Here is a 22,806-nt window from a genome sequence, read left to right as displayed (position 1 = left end):
TTTTGTATTTATAATACTACTATTTAAAGAAATTTTGGTTTTCTATTTTGTATTTAGAATGCTACTATTTAAAGAAATGACCATGGCATCCTGAGAGACAATAATGGTAAAACTGAGCAATACTATCTTAAAGAGTGAGAGAGAGTTCAAGTCTTACCTTGATCAATTCTTTATAAGACTATGCTAGAATTTTAACGTAATATTGCAAGTCTGTGCATTATCTTATAATTATAATAATTGTTTGATGGTATTGTTTTATTATATATGTATATATATAGATATAGTGTTTCATATGTCTTGAATTTTCTGGGTTTTGCGAATTTTCTAACATTACCAAGCAAATATAATAAGAGAAAAAACTGATTCTCTAAAAATTAATTTTTGAAGAACTAAATTTTAACAATCAATTTCCCTTTAAAATTTAATATTTTTGAAAGTTGAAACAGTATTGAAGACTCCTTCACTATTTTGTTATACCCTGTAACTACAAAGTAGAAGCTGAATGTGACTGGATTAGATATAATTTAATTATTTTATACAAGTAATAAAATAATTACATGGGCGTGCTATCTTATTCATTCTATATATGTATAAAATCTAATTAATATTGCTTCAAAACCCAAAGAATGAATGTTTATACATGGCCTGCAATCCTATTCATTCTATACATATACAAAATCCCCTTAATATTGCTTCAGTCATCAAACCACAGAATTGCATGTGATTGCTTTTGTGATTAAACCATTCATTGGCTAATTGAATTTCTAACAAACAACTCTTAAACACTAGTATTGTTCTTTTTTTCTAATTAATATCATTATATATATGACATTAATAACATTATATATATGACGATTAATGCCATAATTTTTTTTAAGTATTTCAGAAAACTTTATATCACAAAAAAAAAAAAAACCTAAAATCAGAGCTTTTCAAGTAATATTGTAACATGCTTTATAATTTAAAAAAAATCTCTTAACTTCTAAAGTAGAGATTTCCTATTTGTTGAGGTTTTGAAAAGAGTGGTTTATTACCCTCAATAATTTTTGCACTAATATCCTTTATAATTTAAGTATTTTTGCACTTTAATATAATTTATTAATTAAAAGCTATGAAAATGTTTTGGACTCTATCAAAGGCTAGTTAAAGTTGAAAATGAATAGGGGCAATTGGTACCAAAATCTCTATTAGAGAATCTTACAATAAAAATATAAATTACCAAAATAATCATGATACAAACAACATCCCATTATTTCAGCCCAAAAAAAAAAAAAAAAATCCCATAACAATAATATTGGAGAGTAATTTTGTATTTGACTTTCTAACTTTATGTTATATATATATATAAATATATATATGTATATTAATATTCTCCATTATCATAAGATGTCAAAATATATGTCACACGGCCGCTCATTATTGGTTGAGGTGAAGAGAGAGACAAACTGCTTTTCGGATTGGGTTTTTGGGCTGGTGGATTGGGAATGGCTGGTGTAACGGCCGCCGCCGGCGGCACCGGTGCCGCAATGTCGAGGGCTTTCCATTACCGTTTCAGCCATTTCTACTTCCCCTTCAGAAGCTCACTTTCTTCTCCACGAACTTCTTCCATAGCTGCGTCCTCTTCCCTCCTATTCCATGGCAACACAACGCTCAGTTTCAGTAGCTTCGGGAGGAACCATTTCTTCGTCTCTTCCGCCGTCTCCGATCGTACAAATGGAGAATCTCACCGTCGTCCCAACGTCGTCGACATCCTCGAGGAAAGGGGTTTGCTTGAATCCCTCACCAGCGACAATCTCAGGAATGCTTGTTCCGACCCAAATCTCCCTCCTCTCAAGGTCTACTGTGGCTTCGACCCAACTGCCCAGTCCTTGCATTTGGGTAACCTTCTTGGAATCATCGTTCTCTCATGGTTCCAGAAATGCGGTCACCGAGCCGTTGCTTTGATTGGCGGAGCCACTGCCAGAGTTGGAGACCCTTCAGGTAAGAGCTTGGAGAGGCCAGAGCTCGACCCAGAAACTCTGGTCAATAACACATTGGGTATCACCGATACAATAACAAGAATTCTGGGTTCTCGTTCTCGAGCCCAGAAATTTTCTGGGGATTATTCGGATTCCCTTGTGATTTTGAATAACTATGATTGGTGGAAAGAGGTTCTGTTGCTGGATTTTCTTAAGCAAGTGGGTCGGTTTGCGAGGGTTGGAACTATGATGGCCAAGGAGAGTGTGAAGAAGAGATTGGAATCGGAACAGGGAATGAGCTATACAGAGTTCACGTACCAGTTGCTTCAAGGGTATGATTTTCTTTACCTGTTTAAGAATGAGGGTATTAATGTTCAGATTGGTGGGAGTGATCAGTGGGGGAATATAACTGCTGGGACTGAGCTTATTCGGAAAATACTTCAGGCAGAGGGGGAGGGGACTTATGGCTTGACATTTCCTCTTCTTTTGAAGGGCGATGGCACCAAATTTGGCAAGTCAGAGGATGGTGCAATTTGGCTTTCAGCAGCCATGTTGTCTCCTTACAAGTTCTATCAGTATTTCTTCTCTGTTTCGGACTCGGATGTGGTGAGGTTTCTCAAGGTTCTAACTTTCCTTGACATGGAAGAGATAAAGGATTTGGAGAAGGATATGAAGAAGCCAGGCTACATTCCCAACACGGCTCAACGAAAGCTTGCAGAAGAAGTTACCCGTTTTGTCCATGGTGAGGATGGTCTAGCTGAGGCTCTTAAGGCAACTGAAGCATTAAGGCCTGGGGCTGAGGCCAAATTGGATTGGAAGACCATTGAGGGCATTGCAGAGGACGTGCCGTCCTGCTCTTTGGCTTATGATCAGGTTCTTAATTTATCCCTTGTCGATCTTTCAGTTTCAGCTGGTTTGTTTGATAGTAAGTCGGCTGCCCGTCGATTGTTGAAGCAAGGGGGGCTTTACTTGAACAACTCTAGAGTTGATAGTGAAAGTAAGAAAGTTGAAGAGGAAGATATTGTGGATGGTAAAGTTCTTCTTTTATCTGCTGGCAAGAAGAACAAGGTGGTTGTGAGGATTTCTTGACTAGTTTTGTTAGATAGCTTATATTTATTTATAATCTTTTTTTGAAGATGCTTGAGTTAATACAATTGTTTGGTTTTTATGTAGGCTTTCCAAAATTAACAGTTATTCAACACCTTTATAGTGAATGCATCATCTTGTTAAGTTTTCTTCCTCTTCCATATGACATTTTACAGGTTATAGATTTGGATTATCTTATAGGTAATTTTCTTTGGCTTAAGCTAGAGTTGATTCATAACATGAACATGTATGAATGAGTATTAGTGGGGGTTGGTTTGTAGCTGTACCATAACCGTTTTAGGTCTTATAGAGTTGAGGAGGTGGAATGTAAATGTATTAGCATTAGGTGGTCAAGCTTAATTTTGATTTGTCTGTATGAGTTTGCTCACCTGTATAAATAGAAGCAAAGATTTAAAACTATTGAGGATTCACAGGATGCAGGATCATGTATTCTAAGTAGGACCCCTACAAAATATTTTTTTCTCCTATTTTTTGAAGTCACCTTGTAGATTATGTCCTAACTTGTCTCTTCTGATTGTAATATAGTTAACTAAATTAGGTTTCTCTTGATGATAATCTGATATGATTCTAAGAGTAGAATGATTACCATATATTTTGCTTGCTTTCTTGGTATTTAGAAGTGTAGAGTTTGCATTTCTAGAATTTTCTTGTATTCCTTCTTGGCCAAAAGATTTTTCAGAAAGAAATCAATGGCCATATACGCTGAGCAGGCACTAATTTAAACCTTCTTGAATAAGCTGTAAATTGTACTTCTCCAAAAAAGTATGTCCTGAGTTGAACTTTCTTTTTTCTTCACAGTACTCTGACTTTAGTATGCTTAAAGGGAAAAAATTATGATACTGTATGCACCTTACAATCTCCATCAAATAATGATGTGCATCTATACATTGTATTTTTTCCTTTTAAGTGAACCAATTAATAACAGCTAGACCAAAAAGGAAAATAATGACAACTAAACTATCTCTTATGTAGCACCTCCCTTGATTGATGCTACAGATCTGTCCCAACTGACCTGTTAGCTGCTTCTTGTTGCCTTGCCAGCACATTTATCAAAGACAGAAAAATGAGTTTCCACTAATGTTATTATTTAAACTTGACTTAAAAATGTCGAGAAATCTTGTCAACTGAGCATTTGAAGTTAGATATTCCAGTACTTTTGAAGTCAAACTAAGATACATCTTCTTGCAGTCTTATATCGAGCTTTGAGATTATCGGACATGTTAAGTTGTCTGTTGTCTGCCACTACAAGTAGAACTTTTAGCTCTCTTTTTTTTTATTTAAAAGACTGTCTTCTGTCAAGGATTTTTCTTTTTCTTTGTTTTTTTCACTCTCTTTCTTTAACTTTTCAAGGCTTTACGAGCAGTGTCAAGAGTAGCATGATCTCCAAGTATCTTGAGAGGCTTCTTGCCATCACTTATAATTTGTAAAGGGAACAAAAAAACTTCCAAGATCTTTGTTTTTCTTTGGTGATTAACTTTTTGTTTTGAATGAGGCTTCTTTTCGGTTCATGATTGAAGGTTGTTTCACAAGTTTAACTTCCCATAGTTGGAATGGCAGTCTCAAAACCTTCCACCAGCAGCTCCATGAAAAAACAGGTAACCTCTTTTATTTTGTTTTGTCTTTTTGACTTTTATTGTTTTTGATTTTGTATTTTGTCTTCTGGAGCACATCAAAGGAGAGGTATGATAAAACTCCTTGAGGAGTTAATTTTCTCACAATTTGAAGTAAGCTTTCTTAGTCATATGGTCATTAGCTTTTTGATAACTGAAAATTATCACCTTTTTCACTAACATGTCAAAATAAAGCAATAATAACCATCAACAGAAAAGAAAGATTGCCCCCTTTCTCATTTATGATTCTGGCTGTAGTTCTTTAATTTCCTATTGCATCATAATTCATTTTGTCTGTTTAAAGCCTTGTTGAGATAAGGTGGCAAATGTTGTCATTAATAGGATATATTATGAAAACGTTTTAGAACATTCATTGGTCTTGCCTCATTGCCTTAGTATTTTCACTATGATTATCTTGCACCCGCTTCGGGTTTCTTAGACGAAAACTGTTCCACTGTATTCCCAGTCTCAACCTCACTTTATGTTTTGTCTTTAATCGGAAAAACTCCATATCTGGACAGGCTACTATCCTCCACAAGTTTACCAGTAGTTGCACTTATGATAAATTGAAAGATTTCTAAGCATTTAGATGCTAGTGGATTGCTAATCAGCACTTTTTTGTTTGATTGTGAATGTATCTTTCTTATGTATGATCCAAGTCCTGATGAGGTGCACTGTCAATAGACTGAATGCTTTTTGTGGCTTCATTTAAATTTTTGTGTTCTTTCTAGTTAAGTATACAAAGATAACGTAGTTGGTGTTTATACAGATGAAAAGCCTTAACTTGTATCTTTCTTTCTCTTTTCTATGTAAGAAAACTTTTGTATAGATAGAGGTCTATAATATTTAATGGAATGTATCTTCTTCTTTTTAATAAAATCATGGATTGAGGTCTTTGATTGTTTAATTCAAAGTGTGCTCCTTGGTTGCTTCTGAGATTCTTTTTTTAGATATGTATTTATCTTTTCATATTGGGGATGTGGGATTTGATTTGGGATCATTGCTTTTTTTTTTTTTTTTTTTTTTTTTTTTTGGGGTGATATAAATATCATTTTTTAAGCGTAGTGAATGTAATATTAAAAGTGTTTTTCAAATAGATTCCATTACTAGTTTAAAAAGGAAATAAATTTGCAGGATGAAAAAAAAAAAAAAAAAAAAAACTTACCGTGCGTTTGATTGAAATACATTTTGGGTGTTTGCAATTTGAGGTCAAATTCCATGCTTTGTGCCCTAGATTTTTTTATTTTTTATAATTGTTTTGGGTGAGTTTTCCACTTATGATTTATGCCATTCAAGTCTGGAACACCTAATTAGCGTTTAACCATTTTTCTCTACTCATTAGTTATTGCAATAAACAGAAATTGTTTGAAAAATAATAAAAATTTAAAAAAAAAATTGCGATTTACTCGGTAGGCTCTATCGGGAAGTATCAAACTTTTTGGAAATTTCAATATCGTATATATACTAGCAAGCATTATATTTACTTATATATATGTATATTATATTTTTAAAAAATTTTCATCAATATCGATATATTCATTGATATTTTTGTAAATTACAATTTCAATATTTTAACTAATATCAATATTTTTATCCGTGATTTTGATAATAATTTTGGATTGGAATATCTTATTTTAAAATAAAAAATGATGAATATATATATATATATATATTTTCAAACAACTATTATTATTTTTTTATAAGAATACATAATTAGGTAATATGTCCTCGAGGGCTATATTAAACTAATATCAACTATAAATTTTATTATAATTAAAATTAATAATAAAATAAAGTACTTTACACTATATCATAATTCAAGAATCAAATTTGATATTGTTCTTAAAAAAAAATTTAAAGACCAAATTGAGATACAATATGTTATACATAATTAAGTTGTAATCATTTCTAAAAGTAATTTAAGATGCAAATTTTAATATAATACAAAATAATTACAGGCTGCGTGTATTATATTTTTTTATTTTTTATTTTTGCTAGAAGTATTATTATTCATATTGTAACCTAACATATATATATATATATATATATATATCAATCTAGTGTATGATTTTAAATTTAAAAAAAAAAAAACACAAATATATAATCCATATTTTCCACCGAAATATAAAACTAACTATGAAATATCATTTTTTGTTATTTAATTGGAACTTTGAAATATACTCTTTGTCAGGTTTAAAATTTTGATATCAATGGAAATATCAAGAGTTTAAAATATAAAAATTTTGATGGAAATATAAAAAATTATCGAATATCGATAAAAAATTATAAAAAATTATGAAAATTTATTTTAAAAAATAAAATTTTTTATTAAAACTTTACAATTAACTTAAATCCATCAATTATAAAATTGATTATAAAACTTACTAAAATATTAAATGAATGTTATATTAAGATCAATTGATTTATAATAAATATTAATAACTATAGATAAATTATTATTAATAAAAATATACAAAAACATACATATCCGATAAAATTATTTATTTACTAAAATATATAAAACAATTATAATAATTACATTATATTTCATAAATATCATTTTAATACCATATAGAATTTTTTGGTGGTTAAAAATTATTGATCTCTTCTTTATTTTGATTTTGAGATGTGAAATGTGAAAAATAGTTACGAAAAAACGTATTTCTTTAATAATTTTGCATATAATTGTTAATATGTCAATCATATAGATTTTGCATTATTGATTGACTATGTGCATAACTACTACTCTTTGATGGTTAAGTTTGAGCTGGTATTCATGAGTTGCTGCTTGATGACATTTCATAAATATCAATTGGATAAGAATTATGAAAATAATTTTTAACCCTTGTTGATTCAAAATTCATAGAAATCGAATTTTCTTCTTGTTGTGACATCTCCATTTTACATTTCTTTTTACATATATAGTCTTTTCCAACAGTACGATCAATTTTTTGACCTGCATCTCTACTCACATGATCTTTATCTTGTGTTGCATATGCGTAATATTGTTTACTAGTAAATTAGCTTAATATAAGATTTGCAAGACTAAAAAATATAATCTACAATTTTTGTATTTTTGCTTTATTAATATTTATTAATTTTATTTAATTCAATTTATTCTATTTTATTTATATCACTAAATGTTTAAAAGATAATTAAAGAGTAAAAAGACCATCAATGAAGTTAATTTAATAAATTTTTTTACTTAATATCAATATTATTTATGAATTTTTTAAAAAAAAATTAAAAAATTTTATGGGTATTTTTGTAATTCGGTGAAAATTTAATAAAAATTTCAGAAATTTCTATGAAAATCATAAATTTTTAATCAAATTATTAAAAATTTGATGTTGATATTTTGACAAAAATTTCTATAAAAATTATAAAAAAATAAAAATTTTTGATAAATATTACAAAAATTTTATTTTTTTTATTTAAAATTTAAATTTTGTTTCCATCCACATAAAAAATAGAAATATCAGCAGAATTTTCAAAATATTTTGGATTTTTTAAACCTCTACAAAGACTAGTATTAATCATTATAGCAAAGGACAAAAAACAAAAAAAAAGAAAGTTACACACAATGATGAGACCTCACAAACTTGTTGAGTAAAAATATCTAATAAAAATAAATATAAAAATTTCCACGTGGCGTGGCACGTAAGCCGAAAAGCGTCCAAAAGAATTTCAAACGGACAAGGTGAGTTTGTGGCTGAGGAAAATCAGCGAGACTATCTCGTCCAATCAGATTTCACCATTTTCCCAAACGCTCATCTTAGCGCTTTCCACGTGTCCTCCCGATAACCACCCCTTTCCCTCCATTTTTTTTCTTCTAATTTTCCCGAGAAAAAAAAAAAAAGAAAAAAAATTTCAGCAAAAATTTTTCTTCCTCACAAAACACACTCTTTGTCTTCCTTCTTTCTCATTCTACTCTTTCCTCCACTATTTCTTTTCAGACGGCATAACCGACCACTCTCTCTCTCTCTCTCTCTCTCTCTCTCTCACCGTCTATGAATAATGAAAGTGACAGTTAGGGTTTGATAAAATATCGAGAACAAACAACTTTCGATTTCCATCAATGGCTTCTTGTTCTCTACCCATACCGGAACTCACTTTTCTACCTCCACAAACCACGCTCAAACGCCGGCTCTCTCTCTCTAGAAATTCTCTCTCCAAACCTTCTTTGTATAGATGTTCGAGGTTCAATCTTTCTTTTCGGACTCGGATCATCAGAGCTGTCAGAGAAGAAGGTGTGGTCGTCGAAGAGAGGGACAGAGATTTGATGAAGGAAGTGAATGGTGCGGTGTTGAATGGAAATGGAGCTGCTAGTACCAGTGGGAGCAATTATGGGTATGGTAATGGGTCGGTGGATGGGTATTCGAATGGCGGAGTACTCGAGGTTGAGAGTGTGAAACGGTCGAGTAATGGGAGCTTGATGAAGTATGTGAATGGAAATGGAAATGGTGTGGCTTCGGAAGTGGTGGAAGACGTTGAATTTCCGGAGTCGAAAGAGAAAGGGAGGAAGAAAAGGATTGAGGAAATTGGTAAAGAGGAGGCATGGTTTAAACGAAGTGGGCAACAAGAGGTTGATATACGGCTTTTGCTTTGAATATATTTTATTTTTTGGAACTGAATTGGTGTTTTAAGTCTTTTATTGTTGTGAAGGGTCTATGGAATTTTAGCTTTCAATTCTGAATTTGATTGCAGTCAAATACAACTACTATGATAATTGAGGCCATGCGTGCATCGTAATAGTATGATTAAGCAAAAGAAAAATAGTTAAGAATTGAAGAAGTTAGTGATTAGGCTTTAATTTTTCCAATACTAGTTAATAGTTTTCCTTTCTGTTGTAGTTCGCAGCTAAGATAAGTGGAGGTGAAGAATCAGATATATAAAAAATTTGAACTTACATTATCTCTGTGAATGTCTTGTAAGATAAGGAGACAGCTTTTAGGATGAGCAAACTAACGGAAAATAAAATTTGAGCAAGCTATGGTGGTAGGGCAGGGCAGGATTATCATTATGGCTTAGATGTTTATTTTCACAAATTTTATTTAGCCTCCCTTATTTTTCTTTAACTTTTTAATACTAGGATTGCTAACATTTCCATTGCACATTTTTATGGCTTTGGGCCAAGGTAAGCCTTCTTGGTCTGTAGATATTATCACACGTATCTGTTGGGGGCACAGATTAGTTTGTTAACTCCTTAGAGGTCTATGTTTGGAGTAGTTGGTAAAAACCAAGAAAAAATATGCAATAACATCGTAGTATAAAGGAATTTATTATTTTTCAGGTTTCTGTTGCACCTGGTGGTCGTTGGAGTAGATTCAAAACTTACTCAACTATCCAGAGGACTTTGGAAATATGGGGATTTGTTCTGACATTCATCTTCAGGGCTTGGCTGAACAATCAGAAATTTACTTATCGAGGTCTGTCACTACTCACTTGTAGGAAAAACCAAAAAAAAAAAAAAAAAAAAAAAAAATTATAGTCAAAATTATCACTGCAAATTAAAATATTTATCTATTAGAAAAGAGGGGCTGTTGAAGTGGAAAAGTCTGTAACGCCATGATTGATCAGTTGTACTGCAGTTGTACTATAGTTGTGCTTCCATTACGCTGGATAGATTATGCTTATGAATAAACTATCATGGTTGACAGGTCAGGGTGGGAGAACATTACATTCATTAGCATATAATAAAACTAAAAATATTTGTATGCAGTGGCTTATTCAGAAATTATATTTTCGTAGGTGCATATTTAAACAATGTAAAATAAAATAAAAATTTTTGCATGCGTAATATATAAATGTTGATTATTAAGACCTTTGTATTTGTTACATATACAATTTGCCTCAAAGTTCTCATGTTTTCAAATTCTTACATCAATATTCCATGCATTGTATTAAAATGTTCTCTACTCAAATGCATATGAATTGCATTGAATAAAAGGTTCTCAAAAAGTAAGTTCTTTTATACATTAATAACTCCCAGTTTAGTAAATATGAGTTTGCCAAATCGGAAAAAAAAAAAAAAAAGAAAAACTCCTTAGCCATGAAAATGATTGGGCACGTGTATTTTTGTTGTGCTTGGTAATAGTTTAGAAGTTTAGTTGATATTAACAGCATTCTTGAAGTTTAAGCATGAATTTGCTTAATTTTATAGTAAGTTTAGTTGACATTAACAGCATTCTCGAAGTTTAAGGATGAATTTGCCTAATTTTATAGTGTATAAACTAAATGAAGATATTTAACAATCTACAAGGGAATAAGGTGTTGTTTACTATTTGTTTCTCTGTTTATGGATTTCATTGTTAGAAGGCTTCTCTAATGAAAAATTCTCATTAAAAAAGGACCAAGAGCTGGGATATTGCTCTGGATAAATCTTATTCTATGAACTCATTAGGTGCTGCCATTCCTTGTGCCTTTGGCAACTAGTTAATAATCTTGTTATTTGAATGCATCTGAATGGTTAAGTTGGAAGCATGATGTTTTTAACTGGTTAGTTGATCTCTTAGGCTGGAGGTACTATTATCCTTATAATCAATTTGGATGTGTTTTTTTAAGACTTGGCAGCTGCTGTTGTATTTTTGTCTACCAAATGTCTATTATATACTTTTGAGATTCATGGTTTAAAGTAAATGTGCAGGAGGAATGACAGAGGAGAAGAAAGTATTGAAGCGGAAGGCCCTTGCCAAGTGGCTAAAGGAAAGTATTTTGAGATTAGGTCCAACATTCATCAAAATTGGCCAGCAGTTTTCCACAAGGGTGGACATTCTAGCTCAAGAATACGTTGATCAGTTATCTGAACTTCAGGTGGGAAAGCAAATGTTTTAGATGGTTTTAGAGCATAGCATCTGTAAAAGTGCTTTTAATTTTGTTGAGCATCTTTTTTAAAGGAGAGAGCATGTTTTTCAAATAAAATAGTAACTCTTTTGGGCAACTCTAATAGTTCTCTTTTTTATTACTTTATCATTTTGTTATTTTGGAAACTGTGCTAAGTTAAATGAAGATAGTTATGGATGCTTGTTGAGAATTGGAAAAAAATTATCATTTTATATATATCTGTTAAAAATATTCAAATGAAGAGTAACTTTTTGACTTTTGTACACTTGGAGACCAAAGACCATTCTCTATTTTGCAAAGACTATGTTGGTGTTTGTTCTCTTAGCCATTGGCTTTCTCTAATAAAGAGTTTAAGGCATGATAACATTGAGACTTTCTAAGTGGATGCTTCATGTGAATGCATGCTTATATAATTTTATCCTATCAAGTAATTAGTGCCTTATATGGTGTTTTTAATCTGCTTCCTAATGGTGGGAATGGGACAACGGATGCTTGCCAGTTTAACTATATATATATACTCTACTTTTTTTTCACTTATTATATTTGTCATCTATATAGATGCTTAAGACAGATTATGCGAAGCTTATTTAATATTAAGGTTTAAAATATTATGCTTAAGCCTTAACTCTTTTTGACTGGGGGTGTATTGAATAAACAAAACTAGATAAATTTGATTTTTGTCCAACAAGAACCTAGTGTAGAATTTATTTGAATTTTGAATTATATACTTATTTTATCTTTTCTATATTTACTATTCCTAAACTATTAACTTGATGAAAATATAAAGAAAAGTTTAGTTTTTCTCATCATTGTTTTTTAATTAATTCGCACTTGCTATTATGGTTTACCTATCTTGTCTAAAAATTTATGGCTCTTTACATTGCCAATAAATTGATCTGTTTTCCATTCAGGATCAAGTTCCTCCTTTCCCATCAGAAACAGCAGTAAATATCGTTGAAGAAGAGCTTGGAGCTCCTCTAGATGATGTCTTTGATTGGTTTGACTACGAACCAATCGCTGCTGCTAGTCTTGGTAAGCTTGAATTCACTTTGATGATTGTGTCTGTGAAAGAGTTTTTTTTATTCTTTAACATGTAAAAAGTGAATAAATTTGAGCATCTATATAATGTTATATTGTCAAGGATAAAGAAAATATGCGTGATACTTTTATATTTCTTCATGCAGGTCAGGTCCATCGCGCAAGATTGAAGGGACAGGAAGTTGTTGTGAAAGTACAAAGGCCTGGTCTCAAGGATCTTTTTGATATTGATCTTAAAAACCTGAGGGTTAGTTCTTATATTTGCTTCTCTTTAAAAATGTTTTCACCGCTTGTTGACGATGAAATGATTGCAGTTTAATGTGAACCTTACTTTCATTCCCCCCAACTTTACGTTCGTATCTGACTTGCTTGCAGTACTTAATAAATCCCATTAGATATTCTTATTCTTTCCCTAAAGTGATTTAGCATGCTATGCTATTGACATCTTTTCTTTTTTTAGTGCTCTTGTTTACGAATTAAGTGTTGCACATGTCTTGTTTGCATTCAGATTTCGAAAGGTATGTCTTGACCTCATAAAGCTAGTGGAATTCTAACGTGTTTCAATAAATTGTGCTTGTTCTTTTATTTTTTACCAGGTCATTGCAGAATACCTTCAAAAGATTGACCCAAAATCAGATGGTGCAAAGAGGGATTGGGTTGCTATATATGATGAGTGTGCCAGTGTCTTATACCAGGTAGTAATATGCCTGTCATTATTGCTTTATTCTTGTGACATTGGAGGTTTACCCAAGAAGTACTTGGCTTCATCTTCAATTTCATAGGTCAAAACTATCTATCTCTTGACTCAAATTGGGAGCAGGCTTGAAAAAGTATCTTAGAGTGTCTAGGGTTGGCGGTGCTGTCTTATAGTTTGTATTTCCAACCAAGTATTATTAGGGGCTTTATCCATTTTTAGAATCTAAGAAGCCATCAAACTAAGGAACATAAGATTGCTATATGACTGGCCATGCTTATACATGCTATTTGGGTCTTGAAGTTGAATTCAAATTGTTGGGCCATGCTTTTACTCCTATTTGTCAGAAAGGATTTAAAATTCAAATTAGTTTCTTATTGTATATGCATTTTCTGTAATTTGCATTTAAAATTTTGTTTGATAACCTGCCCTTTATTTCCTTTTTGCTTTTTTTTTTTTTTTTTTTTTTGATTCTCCAATTAACTGTCATGTAAAAAAATTGCTAACAATCGGTAACTATTTTCAGGAGATTGATTACACCAAGGAAGCTGCTAATGCAGAACAATTTGCTAATAACTTTAAGAACATGGAGTATGTAAAAGTCCCAACAATATTCTGGGAATACAGTACACCACAGGTTTATGATTACAGAAATTATGAAATTTCGAGAGCTGAAAATTATATTTATATATATTTTTAATTTAATCACAATTTTGTGTTACTAAACTAATTTTTATTATAGGTTCTGACAATGGAATATGTCCCAGGGATCAAAATAAATAAGATTCAAGCTTTAGACCAGTTGGGTGTTGATCGGAAAAGGTCAATATCTCCTGCTGCTTATCTTTCTGAAATTTTTTTACGTGTTCTTCAATTCTTACACTTCTCAGTTTATACTGATGATTTATATGGTATGATTCCTAGCAGCCCTAATGGTGGTCTTATAACTCTTATATTCTGCAGGTTGGGCCGCTATGCTGTTGAATCTTACTTAGAGCAAATCTTGTCTCATGGTTTTTTCCATGCTGACCCTGTGAGTTCTTCTTCTTCCTTTTAATTTATGGTAGCATGTTTAGGATTTTCGTTTTGGTAGCTTCTATTGGTTTGGATTTAAGAACTAAACTTATTGCTTGATGAACTTAATTAATTATCTACTTTATCTATAGATGCATGATGCGTATGCATTAAGGCTTTCCTTCTGAAAATGTTTTAAGAAAATTTTGCTTCACAAAGATTTGTTACATGTATTTGATAAAAGGCACGTATGACCATAGATCTTGAGGCATGCATTTGATTCTTGCTATTCATCTTATGCTTAATCTTAAAGATCAAATTTGTTGCTCAGAATTGGTTGTAAGATTATGACATCAAAATATTTGCTTCCATTTCTATGGCAAGTTGGAGGTCACATGAAATGTTTGGTAGAGAGCAGCTTGTGTTTCTACAAGTGAGTTGAGAGGAATAGAATACAGTTTTTATTTGTAACCATCAAAGCACCAACCTTCGGAATGAAACGGAAAATGACATTTGAATAAAATAATAATATTTGTTAAATTACCATTAATCCCAAAAGCTTAAGCCAATAAGAAATGAACTCAACTATGTATATCAAGCTAATACATAACATATATCAACTCTTCCCCTTATGTATAGGCTGCCCACCCATTAAGAGACCATACAAATCTCATGTGTATCAAACATAAACGGGTTTATCAAGATATTTGAACAGAATATCTCACAGGCTTCCAAACTTTGATACCATTAAGTTATGACTCTCAAAAGCTTAGGCTGGTAGAGTGGGCCCAAGTATGTGTATCAAGCTAACACATAACACAACAATAATAACTACTGGAAAGCACCATCACATACCATAAACAACTGTGGATGGTTTAATGAAGCATGTATTAGTAGAGCAAACAAAACTTGAAATCTGTTGTGCGGTTAAGTTTTTAGTGGTGGATAGCAGCGGCCAGAAGGTAGTGGTAGAAATGGCAGTGTTTGTAGATTGGTTGTGAAAATCAATAGTAATGGTGGTTGCGGAGGAAGAGGTGGATTGCTTGATTGGTAATTTTGAGAGCTGAGTTGCAAAGTCAATGGTGTTGTTGAAGTGCCCTCTTTGGAGGCTGATGTGCTTTTAGTACTACATGGAGAAAGCAATTTTTGGTTAATGGTTTCCTCAACTTTCCTTTTGTGCTTTGATTAAGCAAGTAGGAAGAACTATGGTATATGGATCTGGCATGGTGGCTTTAAATTGCATCACTACTGTACTTGTGTGAATATGTACCCTGGACAAGATCTTAAAAAAATTGTCCCTTTTTGCATTTTGTCTGAAATGTGATTCTTGAGATTTATATGAGCCATACAACGTTATTAAGGGGAAATGTTATATATGATGATGAAATGATCAACCTCTTGCTTAGATTTGTTGATGGCTGTTGCTACGGTTGCTTAGACACATTTGCACAATTTATGCTATAACCTAATAGTTACAAGGGATTGCTAAGATCCTCTCTAGCCTTTATCAAAATTTTACGAATCACTTTTTAATAAGGAAGCTGTGGTCTTCATGTTTCCTGATACACAGTTCTGGATTCCAGGCAATTAATTTACCCCATCAATGTTTGACCAAATTCTCTTTTATCCTTTATGCAGCATCCCGGAAACATTGCTGTTGATGATGTCAATGGTGGAAGGTTGATCTTTTATGATTTTGGAATGATGGGAAGGTATGCATAGATCTGACTGACAAAAACCATATCCCATTTTCTCTAGTGCCTTTCCTTAAAATGTGTATTTTGTCTAAATGCCTTGCAGTATCAGTCCAAACATCAGAGAAGGTTTGCTAGAAACATTCTATGGAGTTTATGAGAAGGATGCAGAAAAGGTAGTTGTTTGTTCAAGAACTGCAGCCCCTAGTCATGGCCAGTTCTGCTAATCTAGTCTCTAATATGAATGGTATTGTGATTCCCTTTTTTATGGTCGTGTACTTATCAATGGAAACTCTTACATTAACGCAGGTCCTTCAAGCCATGGTTCAAATGGGTGTTCTTGTGCCTACAGGGGATATGACAGCTGTCAAAAGAACTGCACAGTTCTTCCTTAACAGGTGCTAATAGGTTTCCTATTCCCTCCTTTTCATTTATTTGGTACTTTTTTCCTTTCCTTCTCTAATTTGTTTTGTATACTAATAATTGCTCAAAACATTTATTGACTTATGAAGTCTCATGGCCTAGGGTGCCTCTTATGTCCCTTTTTTTTATCAATTTTTTCTCTTTTATATTTTGTTTAAGAAAAAGCTTATTGAAACTTCAACCACAATCAAGTTTTTCTGACAGTCAAAGCAGAGAAGAGAATGCAATCTTTTCACGGCTTATAAATTTTTTAATTCAGGACACTGACATAGTTACATTTAAAAATCATAAATGATAACAAAATCTAGCGATAGAAGGAACTTTTGCAGCTTAGAATTTTTTTATTCATGGTTAGCTCTTCTCTTAATTATTATTATTATTTTTTATTCTTAACTTTTGCAGTTTTGAAGAGCGTCTTGCTGCACAGAGAAGAGAGAGGGAAATGGCAACAGCAGAACTTGGGTTTAAGAAGCCACTAACTAAGGAGGAAAAGATACTGAAAAAGAAGGAACGTCTGGCTGCAATAGGTAATTCACTGGTGTAAAAATTTTACTGGATAAGATTATCCAATGCACTGTTTAACAGCTTTTGTAAATCTGAACATCAGCATCCCATATTAATTGATGGTGCAATTTTCTACCATAAGTAAGGTGATGCAACCTCTATGCTACTTCATCTATTTCTCCTGACATGAGATGCTTCTTACTAATTACTGTTAAATCCTTTTAACAGGGGAAGATTTATTAGCCATTGCAGCGGATCAACCATTCCGATTTCCTGCTACATTCACATTTGTTGTTAGAGCATTTTCAGGTAGTCTAAAGGGAATGAAATAAGATGGCTTCATTTTCCCTTATATCCAAATATCATCCTCAAAGTGGCTAGTGTTTTTTTGACTTTGTAGTATTGGATGGCATTGGGAAGGGTCTTGATCCTCGATTTGATATTACAGAGATTGCCAAACCGTGAGAATGGCTTCAGCTTTTACAAATTCTATTTTGAAGTTGTATTTTTGGTATCCTAACTTTTCATATGTCTGACAAGTCAACTTGCATGCCTTACCTTGTAGCTATGCACTGGAATTGCTAAAGTTTCGTGAAGCTGGAGTTGAAGTTATTTTAAAGGCAAAGTAGAACTATCTTTCTCTAATGTCAACTCCTAAAATACTATAATATAGTTCTGATTTTTATCTTTATCTGTTAAATGTTATAGGATCTAAGAAAGAGATGGGACAGGCAGTCTCGTGCATTTTACAACTTATTTAGACAGGCTGATAGAGTAGAAAAGCTTGCTGAAATTATCCAAAGATTGGTACTAAATTGTGGACTTTTTTTATTTATTTATTTAATTTTAAAGACAACATCTGACTAGAAATTCTTTTAATGTTCTTCAAATATTTCATGTGTTCAATTAATTGATAAATTTTAAATTGATGTCTTTGACTGCATTCAATCTATTTTCCAGGAGCAAGGTGATTTGAAACTCAGAGTTCGAGCTTTGGAATCTGAAAGGGCATTCCAACGTGTTGCAACTGTTCAAAAGACAATAGGGAGTGTAAGTTTGCTGACTAACCTTCTGGAAGTTGTTTTATTTATTTTTTGTCTCTGAGAGGAAGTTGGTCCATTGTACGATAATACCATGAGAAAATTAGATTGGTATTTCTGTTTTATTTTTGTGGTTTTACTTAATGTGGGAGAAAAAAGTTTGATAAACTTAAAGAGGCCAATTGAGCTTTGCCCAATGGATATTAGAGTCTTGTTTAAGTATTTCTTAATAGTTATATTAAAAGGAAAATGAAAAAGTGAACTTGCATGCATATAAACTGAAGTTACATGATCCAATAATGTGAGATGTTATCAATATTAGAGAATTGCTGAATGCTTATAATCTTAGAGAATTGATTAGAAATAAAGATATTAGATGTCATCAATATATTTTGGATGGGTAAATTATCTGCTTAGTATGACCTAAGTGTTTATAAAAATTCTGGATTGGTTTTAAAGATGCGATATTTATTTTTTCGTTTATCTCCTCTTTTATGAAATAACAGGCAGTAGCTGCTGGAAGTCTAGTAAACCTTGCAACAATTTTGTACACCAATTCTATTCGAGTAAGCTATTCATTTATCCCAAGTGAATTTCTTTATTCTTTTTACTATTTTTTTGGACTCTATGGAGCTCAGCTGAAGATTTCTCTCTTATTCTTTTGTTCTTACCTTTTACTTTTTAATTTTTTTTATTTAGGTGCCTGCCATTGCAGCTTACATCTTCTGTGCGTTTTTTGGTTTTCAAGTTCTCATTGGCATTATAAAGGTCAAAAAATTAGATGAGCGGGAAAGATTAATAACAGGAACTGCATAAACAATTGGTAAGTGATCTTCTTCTATAGTTATGAACATAAATTTAGGTTATTCCTTCATTTTTAAGGTGATAAGTAGATTTTATGATGTGAACTAATCTAGATCAAAGTGATAATATGGCCTCTAAACAATTTTAGGGTTTTTAAGCACAGTGAGCATGTGTCTTAGCCATGTAATTATCCTGATTCACTAATTTGGCTGTTCATTTCCATGCAAGTGCATACAATTGTCCATGTTGCAAGAAACTATAGCTCATAAGTTCCAAAAAATTATGGGAGTTTGACAGATATTACGTGAATTTTGTGTCTTGACCTCTGGTTATAAACTGTTTAGCTACAACGTTAGGAGAGTGGAAATGGAGATGATCAGCATACTAGTTAGGGGTTCTAAATTCAGCAGCTTCTGTATTCTCCAGTGCAACAGCAAATGTACATACATGCAATAAAGGATGAGACTTTGTATGAAAATATAATATTTGAAAGATGTCTTCATGAAATCTTCCAGGGGACAAATTAGAACACACTTGCAATGGCTCCTACACTGCTTATTGCTTTCACTAGTTGGTCTTACTGCAGAGAAACTATAGGGGCATCGTTGCAACATGTGGGGTGTGTGTGTGTATGTGGACTTCACAACTTTGGATAATAAAAGATCCTAATGATACGCAGGAACTTCAAAGAAACAAAATTTAATTCCATTTAGAACAGTAAATGAAGCTGTAAAATAATTACCAATTTACATAGTCTAGTTCTAATATATATATATATATATTTTCTTTTTACATACCTTTTCTTTTTTTCTTTTTTTTTTAATTTTTCTTTTATTTAGGTAATAGGTTTTATACTTGGTAATATACTACAATTTTTTTTTTTGAGTTTTAACATTATGAATGCTATCTTGTATTCGTTTTTGCAACTATTCATTTGAGCGCCATTATGTGTTCAATTTTGCAATCAAGCCCAAGAGAGTTTTGTTTTCAATTTGCAAGTTGTACTTGTCAGTGTGTTTTCTATTCATTCTTGGTGTATCAGTTTGTAGAAATAAACCATAGCTGTAATTTTTCCCCTTTATTTTTGATAATGCGGTATGGTTGTTTTGTATATTTTACTCATCAACTTTGACCTTTCTGAAATTTGAATATTTGGGCTTGTTGCAGATTATGAGTGGATATCCAACTTATGGTTACTGGTCAACCATTTGACAGTCCCTAAAATGTAGGACATAAAAAATACTCTGTTATGACTATAAGCTATGTTCCCGACCTCGCACCTTGCCAATTTGAGATGAAGATGTACAAGGCTGAACACTTGGGCTGTTCTTTCAAAGCCTATTTGGATTCTAGTGTAAATTTTATGTTGTCATTAGGTTAGGTGAGGTTAGATTTGCCAAATGCCATTTTGTTCTCACCATGTGGAATAATATCCCCATATGTAGTTTCTTCAAAATGTGACTCTTAAGCAGGCTGGTACACTACATATGGTAGCTTGTAGGCTTGCTCTAGAGTTATTAAAAAATAATAATTATAATTTATATAGTTGAGATTGGTATCATGTGGCCTCCCCATGTAATTTCACCATGTGGGAAGCACTATCGTTGTATAATATAGTAACATATAGAATTCCTTTTTCATTTTCTAGAAATATGCATGTAAAAACCATATTATAGATATAAAGCTAAATTATTACTTGCATCGTTATTTTTCTTTCCATAATTTTTGTTGAGAAGTTTCTTTCTGCAGATGATGTTGTGGTTTGTCTATGAAGTTTGTCCTTATGTTCGATCTGGCTCATAGAATTCTTTTACACATATGCAAGCTGAGAACTTTAATTTGTTGGTATCGATCTTCAACAACAAATGGAACATGTGATTTGCCTGTAAGTTTTCATTATCTTTTTGTACACTAAGGGAAATTCTTGGGGGAAAAAAAAAAAAAATGTAAATCTAGGGGTCGAGGTTGTCTGTCTTTGTCGTCGTCGTCAGTGATAAAACTATGCAGCTGTCCTTGATGTCCACTTGTGGCTGCTGTTTTCGCAAGTAGACACATCCATGCTGACACTAAAAGCATGAGCATGTTTCACCACCCTCTCCAATCACGACCTTATCATTTTTATACATTATGCTTGTTAATTTTTTGTTCTTTTCGTCTGCCTATATATATATATATATATATAATAGTTTCACCTTTATTTAATAGGTAGAAGTTCAAGGGTCTAGAGCAACCCCAAAAAAAAAATATAAATATAAAATAAATAAATAAATAAATAAATTTTTGGTAGTACATGGAATATCATTTTCCTACTGTTTTTAAAGTAGGTCTCGCATGTGCACAGATGCTTGTTAGTAGAGAAGGTTTATATCAGGATGTGATGGTTTATTCTACTGTAAAATATGTAGTTTTCTTTGCCACCACATGTTGAAAGGTTGAAACGAGTATGGGAAGAATTTTTGTTTTTTCAAAGTTTATAAAAATAAATAAATAATTAAAATTGTTGGAGCGCTGAAATTTAAAAATAAGTTGTAGAAATTATATATGCTTTACAGAAGGATGTGGGTTGGTTGGGTAGAAAGCAATTGTGAATGAGACATCAAATATATATGTAAAATGTGGTTTGAGGGTTCAGACAAATGCGCTGCACTTGAACATGTGGAATAAGAACCCAAAAAAAAAAAAAAAAATAAATGATATGGTCTTGTAATTTGATGTTAGTATAAGAATATTTTGATCAAATAGTACAACTAGACAGAATATGTTAAAAATGTGCATGCTATGGTCCTCATCAAAAAAACATTTTCCACAGATTCCCCAGACTGTCATGTTGTTGTCCCAAAATCCTTCTCTCTCAGTATATATACCTATGTATTTAGATTTCATCTTTTCATAACTATTTCCCCAAGAAATATGACAACGTGGTAAGTATCTAAGTTGTCTGGTCTCTTTTCTTGAACTATATTTGTTATTTTAAATTCATTATTCATGTGTCATCCCAAAAAAAAGGTTATATAAATATATATAAATGTTGGAGTGAATCTTGAAGGCCGTAAATTTTGACTTGGTCATTATCATGGTTATAGATGCCAGTTAAGCAGAAACCCAATTGAGAGGACAAGCAACATGTAATAAGTTTCTAAATTCTCACCGTCCAAGGAGTATGTCGGGCAACTCAATTAAGATAATAAACTTTTCATAATATCATGCTTCAGCATGTAATATAAACATATTTAATATGGCCCATTTTGAAGGTGCATATTTTGGTCAAATTAACAGCTACAGGGACTTCCATAGGAGTCAATTTCAACTGTTGGGATCCAATAAATTGACAATAAACAAATATCTTAAAAAATTGATAGTTTTCTACCTCAACTCAACTACAATTCTTATTGGTACATGTCCACGAACTTGCAATTGGGCAGCTGTTTTATTTATTTATTTTTTAGTGATAGGGCAGCTGTTTTCTTCTATTATGCGGTTTAGACATTATTATATTTATTTAATTTTACACCTTAAATTATATATGACACTGTACATCATAAATTTTTTTTTTTTTGGCATTTGGCGTCCTGAACATCATTTTTCCTTGCATTGTTGCACTTTTCTCTATTTTTTTAAAGTAACGTTTAATAAACTTGTTATATGGCTGACACATAAAATAAAAAATAAAGATGCAAAATGTAATTTTATATGCAAAATATATAAAAAAAAATAAAAAATTAATAAATAAATAAAACTATTATATTTTAAAGAAGTTTGTTAAAAATAAAAAAAATCAAAAATATAATTTTTAAAAAATAAAAATAAAAATCCTTACATAAGTAGATATTTAAAAAATAAATAAATAAACACCAATAAAAATAACTGAACACGCATCAAAAAATATTTTATTTGGAAAAGTAAAAATTTTATAAAAAAATACATATCAGAAAATCTTATGAGTATTTTTTTCCTAAATAATAAATATAAATATAAAAAATACCTGTAATAAATTAAAATAATATATTTTATAATAATAATGTTTCAGTTTTTTTAGATTTTATAAATAGTTTATGCTTTTATTATGGGTCATTATGT

The 22,806-nt window shown here is 31.7% G+C and overlaps 2 protein-coding genes across 7 annotated transcripts; both read left to right on the top strand.

Moving 5' to 3' along the window:
- The first annotated feature begins 1,375 nt into the window (after window positions 1-1,375).
- On the top strand, window positions 1,376-5,554 carry LOC107425480 (tyrosine--tRNA ligase, chloroplastic/mitochondrial). Of its 5 annotated transcripts, none has more exons than XM_048479265.2 (2): window positions 1,376-2,831; window positions 4,583-5,554. In XM_048479265.2, the coding sequence occupies exons 1-2, from the start codon at window positions 1,485-1,487 to the stop codon at window positions 4,598-4,600; spliced, it is 1,365 nt and encodes a 454-aa protein (XP_048335222.2). In that variant the 5' UTR covers window positions 1,376-1,484; the 3' UTR covers window positions 4,601-5,554. The 5 variants fall into 5 exon arrangements, with proteins under 5 accessions (XP_048335222.2, XP_048335223.2, XP_048335221.2 ...); XM_048479266.2 differs by lacking the exon at window positions 4,583-5,554 and adding an exon at window positions 4,416-4,576; XM_048479264.2 differs by lacking the exon at window positions 4,583-5,554 and adding an exon at window positions 4,416-4,576 and having other exon boundaries at window positions 1,376-3,026.
- Window positions 5,555-8,525: 2,971 nt separating this feature from the next.
- LOC107407365 (protein ACTIVITY OF BC1 COMPLEX KINASE 8, chloroplastic) lies at window positions 8,526-20,872 on the top strand. Of its 2 annotated transcripts, none has more exons than XM_048479119.2 (21): window positions 8,526-9,260; window positions 9,969-10,104; window positions 11,322-11,488; window positions 12,430-12,550; window positions 12,703-12,803; window positions 13,153-13,251; window positions 13,777-13,887; window positions 13,993-14,072; window positions 14,214-14,283; window positions 15,903-15,976; window positions 16,065-16,134; window positions 16,268-16,356; window positions 16,784-16,908; window positions 17,114-17,194; window positions 17,286-17,346; window positions 17,451-17,505; window positions 17,594-17,692; window positions 17,846-17,935; window positions 18,432-18,491; window positions 18,625-18,748; window positions 20,479-20,872. In XM_048479119.2, exons 1-20 carry the CDS (start codon window positions 8,754-8,756, stop codon window positions 18,739-18,741), a joined length of 2,313 nt encoding a protein of 770 aa, XP_048335076.2. In that variant the 5' UTR covers window positions 8,526-8,753; the 3' UTR covers window positions 18,742-18,748; window positions 20,479-20,872. The 2 variants fall into 2 exon arrangements, with proteins under 2 accessions (XP_048335076.2, XP_048335075.2); XM_048479118.2 differs by lacking the exon at window positions 20,479-20,872 and adding an exon at window positions 19,897-20,430 and having other exon boundaries at window positions 8,527-9,260.
- The last annotated feature ends 1,934 nt before the right edge of the window (window positions 20,873-22,806 follow it).

Source organism: Ziziphus jujuba, chromosome 7 (assembly GCF_031755915.1).
Source record: "Ziziphus jujuba cultivar Dongzao chromosome 7, ASM3175591v1".
NCBI classification, from domain to species: domain Eukaryota; kingdom Viridiplantae; phylum Streptophyta; class Magnoliopsida; order Rosales; family Rhamnaceae; genus Ziziphus; species Ziziphus jujuba.
This window is presented reverse-complemented; position numbering and strand designations above follow the sequence as displayed.